This window comes from Cydia fagiglandana, chromosome 11, assembly GCF_963556715.1.
Source record: "Cydia fagiglandana chromosome 11, ilCydFagi1.1, whole genome shotgun sequence".
In the NCBI taxonomy this organism is placed as follows: Eukaryota; Metazoa; Arthropoda; class Insecta; order Lepidoptera; family Tortricidae; genus Cydia; species Cydia fagiglandana.
The window spans coordinates 19,086,623-19,105,674 of NC_085942.1; the positions used below are offsets into that span (position 1 = coordinate 19,086,623).

General features: G+C 38.4%; 4 protein-coding genes across 4 annotated transcripts in view; 2 read left to right on the top strand and 2 right to left on the bottom strand.

The window, feature by feature from the left end:
• The window catches only part of LOC134669136 (tRNA dimethylallyltransferase), a 310,456-nt gene extending 298,285 nt beyond the window's left edge, over positions 1–12,171 (top strand). The window contains exons 5-7 of the mRNA XM_063526681.1: positions 5,661–5,776; positions 10,078–10,282; positions 11,845–12,171. Coding sequence (XP_063382751.1) covers positions 5,661–5,776; positions 10,078–10,282; positions 11,845–12,171 — 648 coding nt within the window. The remainder of the gene's footprint in view (positions 1–5,660; positions 5,777–10,077; positions 10,283–11,844) is intronic.
• Positions 12,172–12,207: 36 nt separating this feature from the next.
• LOC134669142 (dimethyladenosine transferase 1, mitochondrial) lies at positions 12,208–13,277 on the bottom strand. Its single transcript, XM_063526686.1, has one exon. It carries the CDS (start codon positions 13,275–13,277, stop codon positions 12,252–12,254), a length of 1,026 nt encoding a protein of 341 aa, XP_063382756.1. The 3' UTR covers positions 12,208–12,251.
• On the bottom strand, positions 13,277–13,603 carry LOC134669145 (cytochrome c oxidase assembly factor 3, mitochondrial). The gene has a single exon (XM_063526690.1). The coding sequence runs from the start codon at positions 13,535–13,537 to the stop codon at positions 13,277–13,279; it is 261 nt and encodes an 86-aa protein (XP_063382760.1). The 5' UTR covers positions 13,538–13,603.
• A 1,084-nt stretch (positions 13,604–14,687) lies between these two features.
• The window catches only part of LOC134669141 (F-box only protein 32), a 35,320-nt gene continuing 30,955 nt past the window's right edge, over positions 14,688–19,052 (top strand). Inside the window, exons 1-2 of the mRNA XM_063526685.1 lie at positions 14,688–14,900; positions 15,040–15,090. Of these exons, the coding sequence (XP_063382755.1) occupies positions 14,800–14,900; positions 15,040–15,090 (152 nt within the window). The 5' untranslated portion in view covers positions 14,688–14,799. The remainder of the gene's footprint in view (positions 14,901–15,039; positions 15,091–19,052) is intronic.

Consider the following 19,052-nt stretch of genomic DNA (forward strand, 5'->3'; position numbering starts at 1 on the left):
TATAACTGTATTGTGGACGGTTGTTTAAATTCAACATTAAACGGTGAATTGTTGTTTTTTAAGCTACCAGTGGTTTCAGAGAGAATGCGAATGCGAATTTATTACATTGTACATGAGCCAATCTTGAAATCATCGCAATATATTTTCTGTGGCAAATTTGTATAATAACAATGACATTAAAATTAAAATACCTATTTGAGTTATTAATGTTATTATTAATTTATATTTCCATTCTTCCCGTTTCAACCTCAACAATAAATTAAACAACTAGATACGAGATACGATACGATAGACACGAGTGCCACTACCACGATATTTTTTTGTGCATAAGTCATAGTTCGCAACAATCGCAACCCTAGAGCGACCGCTGAGCGTAGGTATGAAACGTAAAGTACATACATGTGATTGACTTCTGTACCTATCTCTTTTGTGATGTTACGCTATCTAACGTAAAAGTGACATTGATTACCCGAATTGTGCTTCAAAAGAGAACTAGTTGATATCTAAACTATAACGTGTCTAGAATGGATCTAGTACGTGTCGTCTCTTGTGAATATCTTGAAGTTCGAATACGGCAGTATGCTTGTAATAAAAAATCGGACAAGTGCGAGTCGCACTCGCCCACCTAGGGTTCCGTACTTATTTGTTGTTATAGCGGCAACAGAAATACATCATCTGTGAAAATTTCAACTGTCTATCTTACCTATTGCACGGTCCATGAGACATACCCTTTAGGTGCGGAACCCTAAAATGACAAAGTATAGAGACTAAGGACTGACTTTAATCTCTATATAGCATGTTCCAAATGTTATATTGTGTGTTGTGTTAGTGTTAGTTATTCAGAAAAAAAAAACAGTTTAATTTTATTTTTCGACAAACTAGACATAGTTATCCCAAAACATTCAGATAGTAGTTTTGAGAGGTTTACCTGTTATTAACATAACATTTTTGTGTGTTGGAACGTTTCTCAGAAAATGAATAGAAAAGTATCATTCATTCTACGTAATTTTTGTAACCAATTAAAAAACTACTCGTACTATCTACCTTAGTATAGATACTAAGGTAGATAGTACGAAATTGATATTTCGCAAGTAGCAAATTAAAAATGTAATATATTATGGGCTACTCCGTCAAGTGGACGAAAACTAGAGCACGGACGGAAACTAGCGCATTGACCCTATACTTATTAGGTATGTGATGCGATCTAACTATCGATTCATAAGTCGATAGATCATCAACATCATCGCGGACTCATTGTGTCAAATATGGGGGCCTCGCGCATGCTCATTTGCTCATTTCATACCGATCTAGTTTTTTGCGAGAATCGTTTTTACTGAGAGATACTTCAGTCAAAAAGGTTGGTACAGCTTGGCAAAAAAGAATTATAAAGAATTATAAAGTGGCAACACTGTAGTGTCGTCCCTTTCAAACCAATTTATATAAGAAAACGGGACGACACTACAGTGTTGCCACTTTTTAATTTCTACTCTATTTTGCCAACCTGTAGTTCTGACAATAAGGGCCACTTGCACCATAGCATTTTAAACTCTCGCTCTTTTGTATAACACATATATAATTACACAAACGGGTCTTAATACGAGTAATAAGTGAATAATGTATAAAACATGGAAGATATTTCGATTAGTTGAAATTACCCCGCAGATTGCCCCTCTGCACCTTACATAGGTAATATAAGTCTAGGGAAATAAAATTATCTACCTATATAAAAACGAATTAGTTAAATTTCTTGGTTTTTCAAGTATTTGATAATCACTCGGTGTGCTTACTAGGTCAAAAACTAGAATTTAACAAGAACATTAACATATTTAAAAAAAACCAGCCGACTCAGCCGAGCTCTCCTCTAAGGTTAGCTGGAAGAGATCCCTTATAGTGATAAGTTCTCCTTTTGTACAACAATTTCTGTGAATTTTATTATTGTGATATTTTACTACTCTTTGCCTTATGTAATGCAAGGCACCACCACTCATTTAGAACGTTTTCAATTTTCAAGTTTTTCAATGCGATAATATGACTAAGCACTTACACACTTGCTTGACTGGACTAAGAAACCATTAACAATCATTGATAGAACTGGCAGCTTTTATAGACGCTTGTTTACAAAAAAAGAAAGAAAAACACACAGACAGCTGACATCACGCGTTCGCGCCAAAAGCAAAGGCGCGGGCAAAAAGGCTGCCTGCCTACGCCAAAAAAAAAGTAAAAAATTAATTGTGAACGGTCAATCGCACTGAGTCGGGTATCATATCGAGGCAGGTAACCGATAGGGATGGGCAATGTTTGAATACGTTATAGTTAGATTAATTTTCTGAATATATGTAAGTACAAATAATTGTACTTGTACATCTTGCTAATAAATTACTAGTGAAGTCTTTAATTAATCGTATCGATGTTTCATTAAAAAATAAGTTTACTCTGGATTTTGCTTGTATGTAATTGTAACAAACGCTGTTTAGCACATCAAACTTAGGCTTAGATCACTTCGGCTCTCAGATTCATGCAATAAACAACTGTCCTGAATTACCGATACTTATTAATACAAAATACGCCGGTTTTTATATTTTACTCGTATAATTAACTTAACTTTCTATTATTCTGTTGAGCTGAAACTTCACATGCATATGTAAGTTGGCATTATGGTACCATTGAGGTGATCTGATGGATTCAGGAGGTGGCCATAGGAACTCTGTGTGAGATTGCCTATTAAAAGAAAGGTATAGTCAGCGATAAAAATTGTATCAAAAAAATTATCAAAATTTATTGTTTATATTATTTCTCGTTATTCGTAATCGTTAACATTTAACCCATCACTAGTTTCCGAGTCTTTTAATGTTTTGATTACCTAACCGTAGGAAATACGCCAGTTTTTGCAACGGCCATGACATTCGGGTTCATTAAACGGTTCGTTTTCAAGTTTGCAAACAATTCGGACGTTTTTTGTCATAATGAATCTTTATTAAGCTCTCTTGGTTGTTTTAGAGTAAATTACTATATAATAGTTATGTAGTATTAACAAAATGAGACAATAATTGGTACTAAATGGCTGTCTTTTTTTAGAATGAGTGGATAACGTCGTGCGAATTCTTCGTACTTTTCAAACGAATTTTTGAACTAGCAAATGATTCAAATCTTTAATATATAGTTGGTCAAACCGATTTGTCAGTCAGTAAGAACTGGGAAAACTATTCTCGTCCTCTTCTTTTGGGTGCTTGTACTAGTGTAAGACAAAGATAGAATGATTCTCTCTGTCTATGATTGATGAGACAGTCCTTTGACAAACTATAATAATTAATAATCGAAGAGGACATAACTGAATCTAAAACCTATTTAGGTACAGTCGCCATCAGATATATCGGAGCGGCCAAGGTGCTCACAAGTATCTGAGCACGCCTCTATTGTCAAGGCGTTAGAGTGCGTGTTCAGATATTGTGAACACCTTGGCCGCTCCGATATATCTGATGGCGACTGTACATAAACGCAGAAAAAACGGTAGAAAAACACTACCTACCTATTGAATTAATTCAAAGTCGTTTTCAGTGTTACCTATACAATATTTTTACACTACACCAACCAGCTCGTAAAGTAAAAGGCTCTCTTTATGCTTAAACCGGGCAAGTGCGAGTCGGACTCGCGCACGAAGGTTTCCGTACCATAATGCAAAAAAAGGCAAAAAAAAACGGTCACCCATCCAAGTACTGACCCCGCCCGACGTTGCTTAACTTCGGTCAAAAATCACGTTTGTTGTATGGGAGCCCCACTTAAATTTTTATTTTATTCTGTTTTTAGTATTTGTTGTTATAGCGGCAACAGAAATACATCATCTGTGAAAATTCACCTGTCTAGCTGTCACGATTCGTAAGATACAGCCTGGTGACAGACGGACGGACGGACGGACGGACAGCAGAGTCTTAGTAATAGGGTCCCGTTTTACCCTTTGGGTACAGAACCCTAAAAACTTATTAAAAAGTTGCATTTTATCCACAAGAGTGGCAAAGCAATTGGGTGCAAATTTTGCGTTGTTCCTCATGTCGGCTAGTTTTAATAATGAATATTTAATAATGTTCATTTGGATTCGATTTTTAATGTAAATTTAGTTTTTTCCTCGCGGTCGTGTGATGAAAAAATGTGTTTCACTTGATAGCTTTTAATTAACTCTCGTGCATTGAAACCCTCACAACGCTCAAACTTTCGCTTTTTGAACCACTCGCTTCGCCCTGTTTTTTTTTTCAAATACTTGAATGACGGATTGGGAACAGTTTGGTAACTGTCATTTTCGTATGTGATATATATAGATGGCCAAGCAAATCTTGTCAGTAAAAAAAGGCGCGAAATTCAAATTTTTTATGAGACGATATCCCTTCACGCGTACATTTTTCAAATTTGCCGCCTTTTTCTACTGACAAGATCTGCTTGACCAACTATAACTAATATCAGGGCATAGTAACAACGCGCGCGCAATTTGATTTGATCACTGGCAACATTTTTACCGAGGTCTACGAACCATCCACGAACGATGATCGCTGCCTGTCGAGACCTGCACTCGTGGGAGAACGGCCAATAACCAGAGGGGCTACCGCGAAAACCGAAATTCGCAAATTGCGGGGATCTTTCTCTTTTACTCCAATGAAGGCGTATTTAGAGATTAGAGTGACAGAGAAAAATGCCCGCAATTTGCGAACTTCGATGTTCGCGGTTATAGGCCAGGATGCCGGCTCGAGAGTTTGGTAAAAAAAAGTTTTTCAAAATGGCGCTTGACTTTCGCGCCGAAATTAACCCAGTGTCAAATTGTACTGGTAACGAAACCATGGGTTAGTGGGATGGTGCGAGTGGCCCTCAATCGTATTTTCATGGAAATGCACAAACGTATTATGCTGGAAACGATACCACGAAGCTTAGCAATAAATGAAAAATTCACTGTCCCAACCGAGACTCGAACCCGCGACTCTGGATCACTAGCCCATCTTTCTTTTCATTTATTTCTAAGGTTCTAGTTTGTTAAGCGTTGGCCAGCTCTTTAATAATCTTTGTTTCATAATAAACGGCTAACAATGCTCCAACACAGGTAGTGAATGGGCTATCAATCATGAATGAAGTGATTTATCGACCGAACGTTCCTGATTTAAATGGTAACGATAGCGAAACAATGTGTCGACGCTTTTGTATTACGGTACAGTCAGCTTCAGCAGTCCCGGATGAGACCACATGGGAAAAGTATTCGTTCTATTTTCCTGGGTGCCTCAGAAATTAGCTGGCGAAACCATCTGACTTAACTAAACCATGGAATATGGTATTTTCCAACTAGTCAAATCAGTTACTTTTTTAGAACTGACAAAACAATTTGCTAATATGAAATTTATATGAAACATTAAATCGTGATGTCACGGTCAACTCGAACTTGTGTTTAAAAATAACTCCTATTTGTGTTTTTTCTAGTAATTATCTGGTCCTTTATTTCATGCATGGTTTTAAATTATTTATTTTAAATACAGTATAACACCCTATTAATTTTACTTGTTTTAAGGCAATTTATCTCGAGCTTGTCTTTGCGTTTGTTTACGTCTTATTGCAAAAGTTATACACGTTCTGAAACTTGACTAAATGAGTAATCATTTTCATCATAAAGAAGTAATTCTTTATTTCAGAAAGTCCATGACGAGCGTTTGGACAAGCGCGTAGACGGCATGTTGGAGCAGGGGCTCATCGACGAGTTACTCGACTTCCATCAGCGGCACAACAAGCAGAGGCTCAAAGATGGAAAGTGAGTTACCTTCATACTCAATATATAAAGAAGGAGGCCTTTGCTCAGTTTTTTTTCCTTTTCTCTTTCGTTAAGCAATCTCCCATAGAATAGATGCGTTCGAAATGTGGTGCTGGAGGCGAATGCTACGAATACCGTGGACGGCAAAACGCACAAATGTGTCTATTCTCTCACAACTTGGCATCAAGACCCGGCTATCCACCATATGTCTGCAACGCATACTGTCATATTTCGGTCACATCATGCGAAGAGAGGATAGCAATCTGTAAAAATTGGTCATTGTTGGCAATACCGAAGGCAAGAGAACACGAGGCCGATAGCCAACACGTTGGTCTGACCAAATAAAGGAAGCCACCTGCCTCTTCCAAGCTACATCAAGTAGTGAGGGCTACTTTGGACTGCAACCGATGGAGACAGATTGTTTATTTGAGGGGTTCCAGTGACCACGATCCTCAGTAATGAGGGACCGACCAGAGAGAGAAGCAATCTCCCACCAACAAGAAAAGCGTCGGTTTCGTTTTTGTGGTCTGCCATGACGCCGGACTTACTCATGTTCTGGCGTCATGGCAGATTGGCGGACCACAACAACGAAACATTTAGTTTGAAGTAAACTTAGAGGCTTATTGTTCCGAGTAGAGTGATGGATGGTACAAAACCCAGATTGCGCCCTTCAATGCGATGGATCGACCAAGTGAAAGTTCTCACTGGGTCACCCTTAAATCTGTGCGTGCGGAATGCAATAAAATAGAGAAGCATGGGGGAAAACAACGAAAAAGGCCGTACAATGACCTCAATGACTAAAGGTGACAGTCCATTTCCAACGACAGCTGCATTACTGTTCATTTTACTATGGAAATTGACAATAACAGCGACGCGTTCAGTACTAGTAGTGCAGCTGCGGTCAGAAATGGAATGTTACCATAAGACTACTCTGACAAGAGTATACGACTAAGAAGAAGAAGATAGATGCCATTCATCTCTTGGAGATTAGTCTCTTGCCAGCCTACTGTTTTGCCATATCAACTCTTCAACCTAAAAATTACAAACTGTTTACATTATTTGATTATTACTGATTTTCATTAAAATATATGCAATTTTGGCGACAGTTAATTTTCCTAAGAAATACTGACATACACTCTAAATCGTTACCCTCCCTCCATCAGTCGGTAAACAATATTAGTCCTTAGAATAAACACGCTAAAACAATATGGCTGGCGGGCAACGTCCGCACCAGTGTCTCCATGGTCTCAGGTTACCCGTGACGTTGACTATGGTCCTTAATGACTATACCCGTATCCACCGCTAACCAATATAACCTTTTCTTTCGTTCGTCTATTTGCTTCTCTATCGTTCGAATGGGTCAAAAACATTGGGAAAACTAACGTTTTTTTGTAGATCACAAAAGTTATCGATTTGGAAACTTCAACCCTATGGTGTGGGATGTCGTTGGAAAAGTCCGAGGAGGAGCCATGTCGTGTAAATAAAAGCGGCTAGAGTTAGACCAATTTTGACAGCATACGCAATACAGGTGTTATTTTAAACGTCAAGGTTCTATCAAAATTAGACGTATAAATAACACTTGCACTGCGTATGCCATACGCCATACGCCGTATGGTATCAATATCGTTAGAAACTTTTCTTGTTCTAACTCTAGCCGGTTTTTAGGGTTCCGTACCCAAAGGGTAAAACGGGACCCTATTACTAAGACTTCGCTGTCCGTCCATCCGTCCGTCTGTCTGTCACCAGGCTGTCTCACGAACCGTGATAGCTAGACAGTTGAAATTTTTACAGATGATGTATTTCTGTTGCCGCTATAACAACAAATACTAAAAACAGAATAAAATAAAGATTTAAGTGGGGCTCCCATACAACAAACGTGATTTTTGACCAAAGTTAAGCAACGTCGGGCGTGGTCAGTACTTGGATGGGTGACCGTTTTTCTTGCATTTTTTCCGTTTTTTTTTGCATTATGGTACGGAACCCTTCGTGCGCGAGTCCGACTCGCACTTGCCCGGTTTTTTTACATAACACGGCTCCTCCTCGATCATATTTTTAAATAAATACGAGGGAATCACTTTTTTAAAACTGTTGTCAGTGACTCTTCCTAATTCTGTATCAGAATAATGACTAATGACAACTATTTTAGCTGACGAGTGACATTATCTCCCGCGGAGGGTCGGCGGACTGATTATTTTTTAGTCACTGGACGCGGGTTACGTGAGTTTAAAGTTTGGAATAAATACACGTGTAACTAGAAGTATTTTCTCTTGTATATTTAATTGACTATCGGAGTGGTAGTCATATCGTCATATCGAGTACTTATAGGTAATTATAATTATATATCGATCGACATTATCGACTATTCGCGAGTAGGTAAAGTGATTTTTATGGGTACACATATAAGGTAAACTTAGGGCTGCTTTTGAGGTCATTATATTTTGTGGTGTTATTTAATGATACATAAACGTAGTAGGTATGCACTAAAGTACCAATTGTGCCAATATCAACAAGTAGGTATCAATTTCTCGCTCTTGTTAAAATGTTAACATAAGCGATCGATCGTCGATCGATGCATCGATTGGCGCAGAGTGATCGTCGGCCATTGATGAAGCATTTTGATAGTCATCGATCAAACGCAGCTATTCATTGATATAGCTACATTATCAGCTCTTCATTGATATAGCTACAGAGTCCTTATAAGACCCCACGCATTTTGACAAGTACAAAATGCCAATCAAGTTCTATGAACTTGTAAAATATGCACGTATAAAAGAAGATCGTATATTGACATTGGAAAGTAGCCCATAATTCCCAAATTACACACCTCTGTTGACATGTGTAATAGATGACGTGATGCACGATCAAGTATCAAAACGGCTGCGTCCGCGGAGCACAGTAGCTGCGCCTGCGGTTACTCATTGACATCGTGCGCATGTCTGCTGGAAGCGACAGTCATTTAAAAATACTAGGTAGCTTCTGTAAAACTACAACCATCTGTGTGTCTTGGCCTTCTTCTACGAGGCGAGGACAAGTAAGGAGTAGGGCATCGGTTCCGAAACCTGAGAGTTACCGCCCTGAAATCGCCAATCCCCGCCCTGAAACAGCGATTCTAATATGGCTTGTAAAAGAGTTGGTACCAAAATATTTGTATTTCTATTTATTGTTAGGAATCGTTGTCCATAAATTGAGAGGGAAGCAGCTTTCCTTTTGTTATACTCCCTATAGGTGTGTAAATTACCCCCCAGTTTCAGACTCGATATCTAAATTATATAAATCGATTTCTTTACTCACATACTGACATATATGGAACGCACAGACTGAATCGTTAAATGCAGGACCTATATTTTTTTAGCCTATTTTAGTGTACTGCTGGGCAAAGTCCTCTCCGCTTGATCTATTAGCGCCTCCCGATCTAGCGCCTCTTCTGGCCAGTTGTTCAGGAAGATGTATAGTAGCCATCTCCCAGTCTGGGCCTACCGCGTCCGCGCCCATCTTTTGTCATCCACTTGGTAGCTACACTAGCCCATTTGTCTGGATGCATGCGGCAGACGCGACCGGCCCAGTCCCATTTCAGTCCAGTATTTAAGCGGTATCCAGACAGGATGATCAAATCGACTGATTTGATCAGAAATTAAATTGGCGTCAATCTCCAATTTAATCACCACTTGTAGATTTATGTTGATATTAGAGCCCTCTAAATTGAAAAAATGCCCCAGAACGAAAATACTGATGGCGTCACAAATGGGTATTCTTGCGTCCGCACCTCATTTTATCGGTAATATCGATATCAGTCATTATCGCGGCGAGCCAAATCGGCGTTTGCACGTCCTGATTCGATCGGGCCATTTAATCACATTGGCGAAAAATTGACTAGTCTGGATACGCCTTTAAAATTGGTAAAATTTACACTTCCAGTGTCTCTACGCGCTCTCATATGGCTTCTCTGGTTCCCGCGGCGACAACTAGCCCTCTCTTTTTACATCTCGGCAATGTTGACAAGGGTGCGTTTAGCATTAGGTTTACCTTTCTAAAGAGATTATGAAATTTTGTTGGTTTTAACGCCAACTTAAGAAAACAGCTAGGGACTTCACTTCAGTTCCGATCGGACATAGAAAACGTCTGTGACATAGGGCGGGGCGGACAGACGTTGAGGTGATCCTATAAATCATATTAGGTTAGGTATTTGATTTTTGGATCTTACGGGACGGCTCTGAACAAAACAAAATGTATATTGTTTTAAGGCTGGCAGAGGCTTCGCAAGAAATGTGAACTTTGCTGATTTTTAATTCCTTTTTCCGCAGACCACCAGACTACACCCGCGGCATATTCCAAACGCTCGGCTTCAAGGAGTTCCACGACTACCTGATGCTGAGCGAGGCCGAGCGGCAGGGTCGCCATGACCTGCTCCAGCAGAGCATTGTGAATATGAAGATTGGGACGCGGCGGTACGCGCGCCGGCAGAACAAGATGGTGAAGGGACGGTTCCTGGAGCACCCTAATAGGGAGGTTGGTAGATTAGTTGTTGGTTCGTAGAGGTTGGTTGGTGGAGTAAGTTGAGCCCCCCTGCAAACAAATTCGACTTGCGGACTTCTGACCCATTTCTCGAACGACATTAGTCTAATATTATTAGTGTGTTGTCATGGTAACCAGAACGAATTAACCGTTCGTGGACTAATAATATTAGTCTAATATCGTTCGAGAAATTGGCCCCTGGCCGAAGGGTGTGGTGTTTCGATCTGCCAAATCCTACGCCGGAATAGGCCACGCAGTGCAAGTGTTATTTGAAACGTCAAACTTCTATGAAATTATGACGTATAAATAACACTTGCACTGCGTGGGCATCAAATCCGCTGCAGACTTTTCATGCTCCGACTCTAGCTTGTAAAATTTTTACTGTTGTACGTATGTTAGTTTGTAAGGTATGTATCTATGGGCCTTAGTTGCCCAATAATAAATGATATTTAATTAGGTAATTTAAATTTCTATGCAGTCACTTGTACACTCGTTTGTAGATTCGGAACTGTGATAACTTATGAACATACACGGGTTTTAGGTGCGGGGATGTTGTACGCTAGCCAAAAAAATAGGTAAAAACTGTAAAAATAATACCTGTTTCAAAATATCTAATCAAATTTTGAGATTACTACCTATTTTTAACCCCGGACGGAAAAAAGAGGGATCGATATTAAACTTACGTGACTTACGTGAGACATATTTTAAATTGTTTATACGACAACGGTTTCACTCACTTGAATCCCGCCTATAGCGACTAAAAATTCAAGTGAGTGAAACCGTTGTCGTATAAACAATTTAAAAAGAGGGGTGTTATATTTTTGACGACAAGTCTGTAGCATCGTAGCTATCAAACGTATAGATCGATTTCGATGCGGTTTTTTTTACGTAAAAGCGAGTTTCCTTGCGGTGGTTTAAGAACCATTTGTTTAACTAAGGTTAATAAACAAATGGTAAGGGAATCTTACCTACTTACATTATTTTATTCGAATTACTTACAGGACCTTGATAATGTACCTTATGTAATTTTACAGTGGGTGGATACTTACGTAAAGAACTTAGTTTCCAACGCGCAAAGTAACGTAACTTAACCTTAGCGCTGAAATGACGATGAATAAAAAAGTTTAATAAATTCATTAAAAGGCCAACCACTACTAATAGTGATTACAATCTTGAAAATAATAATCATATCGCGTGTTCATTAATTACCTGTTAACGGACATTTTACTACTATAGCATTGAAATAAGTTATAAAATTACGAAATTTTATTTTTATACTTTTTAAACATGATATTAGATTGATGAGGTAGTTATTTTTCCGACAGCATTGGTAATTTTTTTTATTACGCCATCTATTGTGGAGTAGCTGAACTAATATGACAGAATGCAAGTGGCCTTAGTTGTAAACGTGTTTGTAGTTCATTACGCCATCAAGTGACGAGTAGAGTAAACAAGTTTACTGCCAATGTACCTAGATGCCACCACAATAGCACATTCTATTATCTTATTTAAAAGCTAGATGTCGCTTGTAAAAACATTTTTTTTATTTATTACAGGTTCCTCCAATTTATGAATTGGACACAACGGATGTTTCAGCATGGGATACTCAAGTGAAAGAGAAAGCGATAGACATAATTGAAAGTTATCTCAATGGAACTCCCTGTAAATATGAACCATTGACATCAGAAACTAAAGAAGCGAAAAAGGATATCAATCCATTTTCTAACAATTATTGTGAAGTTTGTAAAAGGATACTTATTGGAGACAAGGAATATGGAATACATTTGAATTCTAATAAGCATATGAAAGTTTTGAAAAAAAGAAAATTAGAAGAGAAAAAGAAATTAGAATCACAGACAGATTCCGATAATGTTAATGTTTAATTATATTTACTAATTTACTATGTGAATAAAACAATGTTCAACTAAAAATCTGTCTTTAATATAACATAATCCTTAAATATTTACAAACTACTGACATTGGTTGCCTCTTCTAAAATATTCTTATTTTTAGGAGCCCTGTAGTCATAGTGCTCAAACTCTGGATATTCTTTTATGATCTCATTGTAAGCTTCACAGAGTCTAGCAAATTCTGTATTAGCTATCTGGAAAGGTCTTGTAACTGGGTCTATTTCGGCCATCTTATACATCCGTTCTGCCATTTCTTCCCGCACCACTTCTGGGAACAAAGTTTGAGCGCCTCTGATTGAATACTTCTGTCTCATAGAGAAAATGTTGCGCACCACTTTCTCAACTAACTTAAACGGCAATCTTATGATCGGTTGTTTCATTGGAGTAAGAGTTACAACGCCTACATCTACTTCAGGCTTTGGTAAGAAAGCGGAGCCTGGGATGTCAAATTTGTATTTAACGTTACACCAATTCTGACACATGACTGACAGTCTACATCTCTGTTTGTCAAGTATTCTGGCAGCCATGCGTTCCGCTACTTCCTTTTGAAACGTTAAAGTCATTCTAGCTCTGCCGTAAGCCCATGGACCTTCCCGTTTAGAGATCATTTCTAGCCAGCGAACAATCAAAATTGTAGATACACTGAAAGGCAGGTTACCAATAAGATTTAACGCTGGAGGAGGATCATCCCAGCTAACTTTCACATCCTCCGGTATGAAATGTGCTAGATCTGTTTTCAAAATGTCCCCTGTGATTATGTCTATATCTACTTTGTTTCTACAAGCATCAGCGACGAGTTCCAACGTTGGAATGAAGCGAGGATCCTTTTCTATTAGGATGACTTTTCTTGGCGCTTGACGGATAATTGATCTGGTTATACCGCCAGGTCCCGGACCAACTTCACAAACAACATGGTTCTCTATATTGCCAGCGGCGCGTACAATTTTATCTATCATGCGCGGCTCCATGAGGAAATTTTGCGATAACTCCTTAAGAGCACGGAGTTTGTACAAACGAATAACATCTTTTATGCTTGGTAGAGGAGGCAACCTTATTTGAGCCACTTTAGCCGCCGCCATTATTGCTGTATCTTCGCTGGCTCGTTAAAATCGTCGAGGAACGTCTCCTGTTTCACCGCGAATATAGAATACAGGTAAATGCTAAACACTCCGGCACCAATAGCGAAACCAGTGATCCTGTTTTTCTTAGCGATGGCTTGCAGTTTCTGAACACGCTCGCGGTTCTTCTGCTCGATAATTTTCATGTACTCCAGCTCGGCCTTCTTCAGGAGAGGGTCTTTAGCTTCGAGATTGATCTTGGGCTTGAAGGAGTCCCCCATTACGAAATATAATGCAAGTTCTAACCTCAAACAAACACCAGTAATATTATAATAAATGACAGTGACAGATGATTACAGTGTTACTATAGTTGGTCAAACCAATTTGTCAGTCAGTAAGAATCAGGAAAACTATACTCATCCCTTTCTTTTGGGTACTAGTACTAGTGTAAGACAAAGATAGTGTGATTCTCTCTGTCTATGATTGAAATGAGATAGTCCTTTGACAAACTATAGTTACTATTGTCTTGCTATCATTGTCAACTTTATTCATCTTAAATAAAATTTAATTTCTTGTGTGTAAGTAAAATCAGTGCTCAACAATATCATTTAGGTATACATTGCGCAAATTATGACAGAAATTTTTATTTGCCATCCAGAAATAAGGCCAGTAATATATAATATGAATGACTTGCTGATTCACGGCTATAACCGCGAAAATCAAAGGTCTCAAATTGCGGGGATCTTTCTCTTTTATTCTAATGACGGCGTAATTAGAGTGACAGAAAAAAATCCCCGCAATTTGCGAATTTCGGTTTTTGCGGTAGCCCCTCAGCAATGCACACTTGAAGTGTGTAGCTAGCTTAACAATTTTTTTTTCGGACATTTTTGCCATTTACAAAAATGGTAGTTTTTGGTAGAAATAGTACCATTCTTTTCTTTATTTCCAGACATTTTCAAGACTTCTGTAAAAAATGCACAAAAATGTCAACTTATGTCATTTATTAACCCTATGTTTACCTGTGTTCTGGTTCACCAGCAGAAAATAATATTTCCTATTTTATATTTAGTCACAATTACTTAATCTTGGAATATTTGGTCTTATCAGAAGTCATATGGAATTAATACGTATTATTTGCGCTTAATCGATCGCAGAAACTTGGAGGAAGCACTCAAAACTCTGATAAAGTAAATAGATAATTATTATCGTCATAGTTACGCAGCAACAACTTGCATACATAGAAATAATTTATAAACAAAACAAGTACTGTTTTCAAACATACACAAATCCTGTTTTGCGCAATATTTTTAAACAGCTGTTTATGACGTTGTAATAACAAAACAAAGGCCATGCGCGTCGCTGTCTCGCTCTAAGCGGTCCGTCTCGTTTGCACGCATGCATTTCTTGCTTTGCTCCAGCCAAACTAGCCACAGCACGCACAGCACATCGCAAACGAACTTGTCAAATCGCGTCTCACGCCGTAGACGTTTGCTCGTGCGGCGGCGATCCGCTCGCGCTTTGGACTTGTGTTTGTGTCGAAAATATGCCTTTTATTTCTAAAGACTGGCGTTCACCTGGCGAGGAATGGGTCAAAACACAGGAAGGATGGGAAAAGAAGAAAGTATTAGAGTGCACAGCGCAGAGGTGAGTTTTAAAACAACATAACTGTATCCTTTGTTCGTTGCACTACAACGCAGCAACATAACACGGGCCATTTCCCTCAATAATATCTAACGCTATTGCTTGAGTGTTTTTCGTAACATATTGCAATTTTGTATTACAGATATCCCGCTATTTCTAACTATAATAACCCAGCTGACCAGCCAAAGTCATGGTAAGTGGATGGAACATTTATTTACTTTAGCGTTTGTTGCATACGATCAGCTGTTTGTGTTTTCATTCGTTCCGTATTGATTTTTATGAGCGTGTGTGCGTGAGTCCTTCGCCTGGTTTTATGTACAATGTGTAAAGGGTTTGCTAGTGTGGTTAAGAGATTTTCTCTGTGAAATTCTTCAGCTTCCTGAATGTCAATTCGATGGAATAGGAAAGTTTATTACATAATTCACTAGCGACCCGCCCCGGCTTTGCACGGGCTAACAAATTATGCACCTAAACCTTCCTCAAGAATTACTCTATTGATTGATGAAAACCGCATGAAAATTCGTTCAGTAGTTTTTGAGTTTATCGCGAACAAACATACAAACAGACAGACGCGGCGGGGGACTTTGTTTTATAAGGTATAGTGATTACGTGAAATATCTGATGGCGACTGTACCTACTTACAAATCCTATAAACGGCGAAAAATGGTAAATGTATAACGGTTCCTAATTCTTTTGAAAATATTTTGAATGTCACCGAATTAGACGGGAACTTCTAAAATTTTACTAAAGGCTTCTACAGACGTTGCAACTAGGGCTTGCAATATCGGATGGTCTCCAATTCCGGAACTGATTTTCGATATTGGATTCGAATTCCGGAATTCCGGAACTGGTTCCGGAATTAGGGGTTATCGTATTTTACTTAATTTTTTTTGTAAAATCCAACAAAAAATGTGAAATTCTGATAATTTACGTTTATTAAAGTTAATATTGTTTAAGAGAAATTTAATTTGTAGTACTACAGATAATTTCATCTCTTTTTTACCACCTTATTAAAATGGTTACTTTTATTCAATTCTATGATACGCGGTATTTATTCGGGGAAAATTTAGTTGCTAGCAAACCATTTAATGGATAATTTTATAAAATAGTTAAATATAACAGCTCTATAATCAGCCTACTCTTCGTAACATAGTACGTAGTGGTGTTGTTAAAAAACTTGAAGGTCGAAATTTGGCTTTTTCCTTCCTAGATCCTAATTATGATTCAGAATATCATATATTATGTGCTTCTACAGGATCCGAAATCGTTGATAGAGAAAACCTTCTATCTAAATCGAAGATTCGCTCATGTAGGATTGAGACTGTTCTGACTATTCTAAGCAAGTAAGCAAAGCAAGTTTGCTTTTATTTATGAGCCCATATTGTCCCACTGCTTTATCAAACCGAAAAGTAAAATATACCCATACTATAGGTCACTGAATGACTAAGAGGCACTTATTAACAACAAAAAACATCAGTATAGTGTAGTTTCTTAACAATTTTCAATAATAAACGTATTAAAACCTTTTAAAGTACTTAAATCCAATTCCGGAATTTTCGATATTCAGTTGTATCAATTCCGGAATTGTAATATCGGAAAATTTGTCCGAGATTCCGGAATTTCGAGATTCCGGAATTCCGGAATGCAAGCCCTAGTTGCAACAAATGGCATGCGATTTTAGATAACTTCAATCGATCGACCAAATGCCGCAATGTATTACTTAAAAATCGTATGCGATTATCGATGATGTTTGGGAAAGGTCATTAAACAAAATATACATTCCAATGAGTGTACATTTTGTGAGAGTTGAGTAAATGTATACATTTACCAAAGAAAATACATATTTATATAAAATAAAGGTAAACTTTTCCGATAACAGCGATCGGCCTAAAAACCCAGGTCACCTACATCTGGGTCAGGGAAAAAGTGCATTCGAAGTTCAAACTAAACTACGAGTTGTCATTGGCTGAGCTTAGCGGAAAATTGGGACTAGGGACCTACCTGAGTGTGCCAATTTAAAGCGTACTTACACGACCCAATTTTTGCTAAGTTCCAGAGTTTAATTGCTTCGGAAGTTAACGGTCTTTTAACTGCTGCTAGGAGGGAAAGGCCGGAAAGTAGAGTTGGAAAAAACTAATTTTGCACAGGTTTTGCAGCAACAATTCCAAAAACGTCAAATTCCTATGATTATGGCAATCCACAATGACGTCTGTAGAAGTCTTTATTGTGATAGCTCTTTCCAGGGATTTTGTAGATTTGTCAATCCAATCGTCAGGGCGGCTACCGCGAAAACCGAAATTCGCAAATTGCGGGGATCTTTCTCTTTTACTCCAATGAAGGCATAACTAGAGTGACAGAAAAATCCCCGCAATTGACGATTGTCGGTTTGGCGGTAGCCCTACAGATTTTCAAAGTCAAGACCTTGGCCTGGGATTTAGCTATATGACAATCGTCGGTAGAAAACGCCAATAGAAACTTAAAAAAGGGTATAAAAATAGGTAGTCACGTGAACTATTCGTAGTATTTCATTAGCATACATCATGTCAACTTTTTTCTTTTTGTTTAACGTTGTCGATGCACGATTGTCATCTTGGCTAGGCCTCTGATGATAATGGGATACCTAATAACCACGGACAGTAGTAGGTACTTAAGGTACAAAAGAGATCACTTCTAAACAAAGGATGATAAATTAAAGCAATAAGTATACCTTTTGTGGCCAAAATACAGCCCACACCCACGCTCGTCCAAATCGGGCTAAGATGCCGACTGTGGAATAACAAATACCTATGCCGATCGGAAACAAGTCCCGACAGGATGGCTAAATATAACGCCTCAGGACGATGGGCTTCCGTGGGTAAAGATAAGGCGATTATCACACCGGTGTCGGGGATGTGGTGCCTCTGTGGTCGCCTAATGGCTTCTCTACACGATGGGTCAACGCCGGCCACTCCAAGGGATGCATTTATGCGTTAGAGGGAGCAATTGATACTGCTATCTCATTCTACCGCATGGCTGCGTCCCTTGGAGTGGCCGGCGTTGGCCCATCGTGTAGAGGAGCCATAATGAGGAGCTACCAAGAATAGCAACATATCTTTCTGTTGTCATATTTATCTATCTGTTGCTGAACTAACTATAGGTACTACTACTATAGTTGATTGTTTGCTGCGAATTCTGATATTGACTTTCGACTGTTAATACAAACGAAAGATTCTGTAATCTTAGGCATAGGATGATGCTATTGCTGAGGCTCAAGGTGCTAAAAGCGGGCAGTGAGCAAATAACGGTTTTACTCATTATTTTTACAACAAAGTATACTCCTTTCAGTTTCATATGTCAAAAGCAAAATATACCAGTAGTTTTATACCTATCCATTTTGACAGTTTAGTTACTTCAGTTGATGTTACCACAAACAAAAACATTGGTCATAGAGTCGCACCAAACAAATCGCTGCAGACTTTTTACGGTCTGACTATAGGTATATTGTAGTGGTTAAAAACCTCAGGAGCTGTGGTTAGCTGTCATTGTTTGATTCGTTCACTCACATTAGTAATTCCTCATTATAGTATAGAGTAAACAAATGAAATAGCATGGTATCGTGTGAACTGAGAGGCGCGGTGTGAAGTATTTTTTAGTTAAAATGCAATTGAACTGTAGTAAACAATAAACAGAAATAAAATAAACATGAATCTGAAACTTTTTTTACACGGTGGGAAACATACATGAAGCATTAGCCTCGTCGTAGCCTAGAGACGCCAGGGATACCACATGCCCGTTGCGCGACCTTTTGTCCTTGTAGAATCTTATGCTGAGAAAATGAAAAAATAAAAATCCTAAGAAAATTTCGAAACTAAAATTATTTTCAATTATAAATAAATAAAATAAAAAGCCCATTTATTCCATAACCAACTTAAGCTATAGGTACACAAAAAAAAAAATACAGTTATAAATTTTGAACTAATTAGCTAACAAATAATTGATTGAATCCACATAAATTAAAACTAAGTAGATTTGGACCCCTCTCGGGTAAAGGCCTCCTCCAAATCATGCCATATATCTCTGTCTTGAGCTACTTCCTGCCAGTTGTTTACTTTTCGTTGTAAGTCGTCTGCCCAACGAGCGTTTGGTTTGCCCTGTCTTCTCGTTCCTTTTGGTCTA

What these genes read in the sequence shown, in the direction of transcription:
- LOC134669142 (XM_063526686.1), bottom strand. Translation starts at nt 13,277, where the DNA reads ATGGCGGCGGCTAAAGTGGCTCAAATAAGGTTGCCTCCTCTACCAAGC.
- LOC134669145 (XM_063526690.1), bottom strand. Translation starts at nt 13,537, where the DNA reads ATGGGGGACTCCTTCAAGCCCAAGATCAATCTCGAAGCTAAAGACCCT.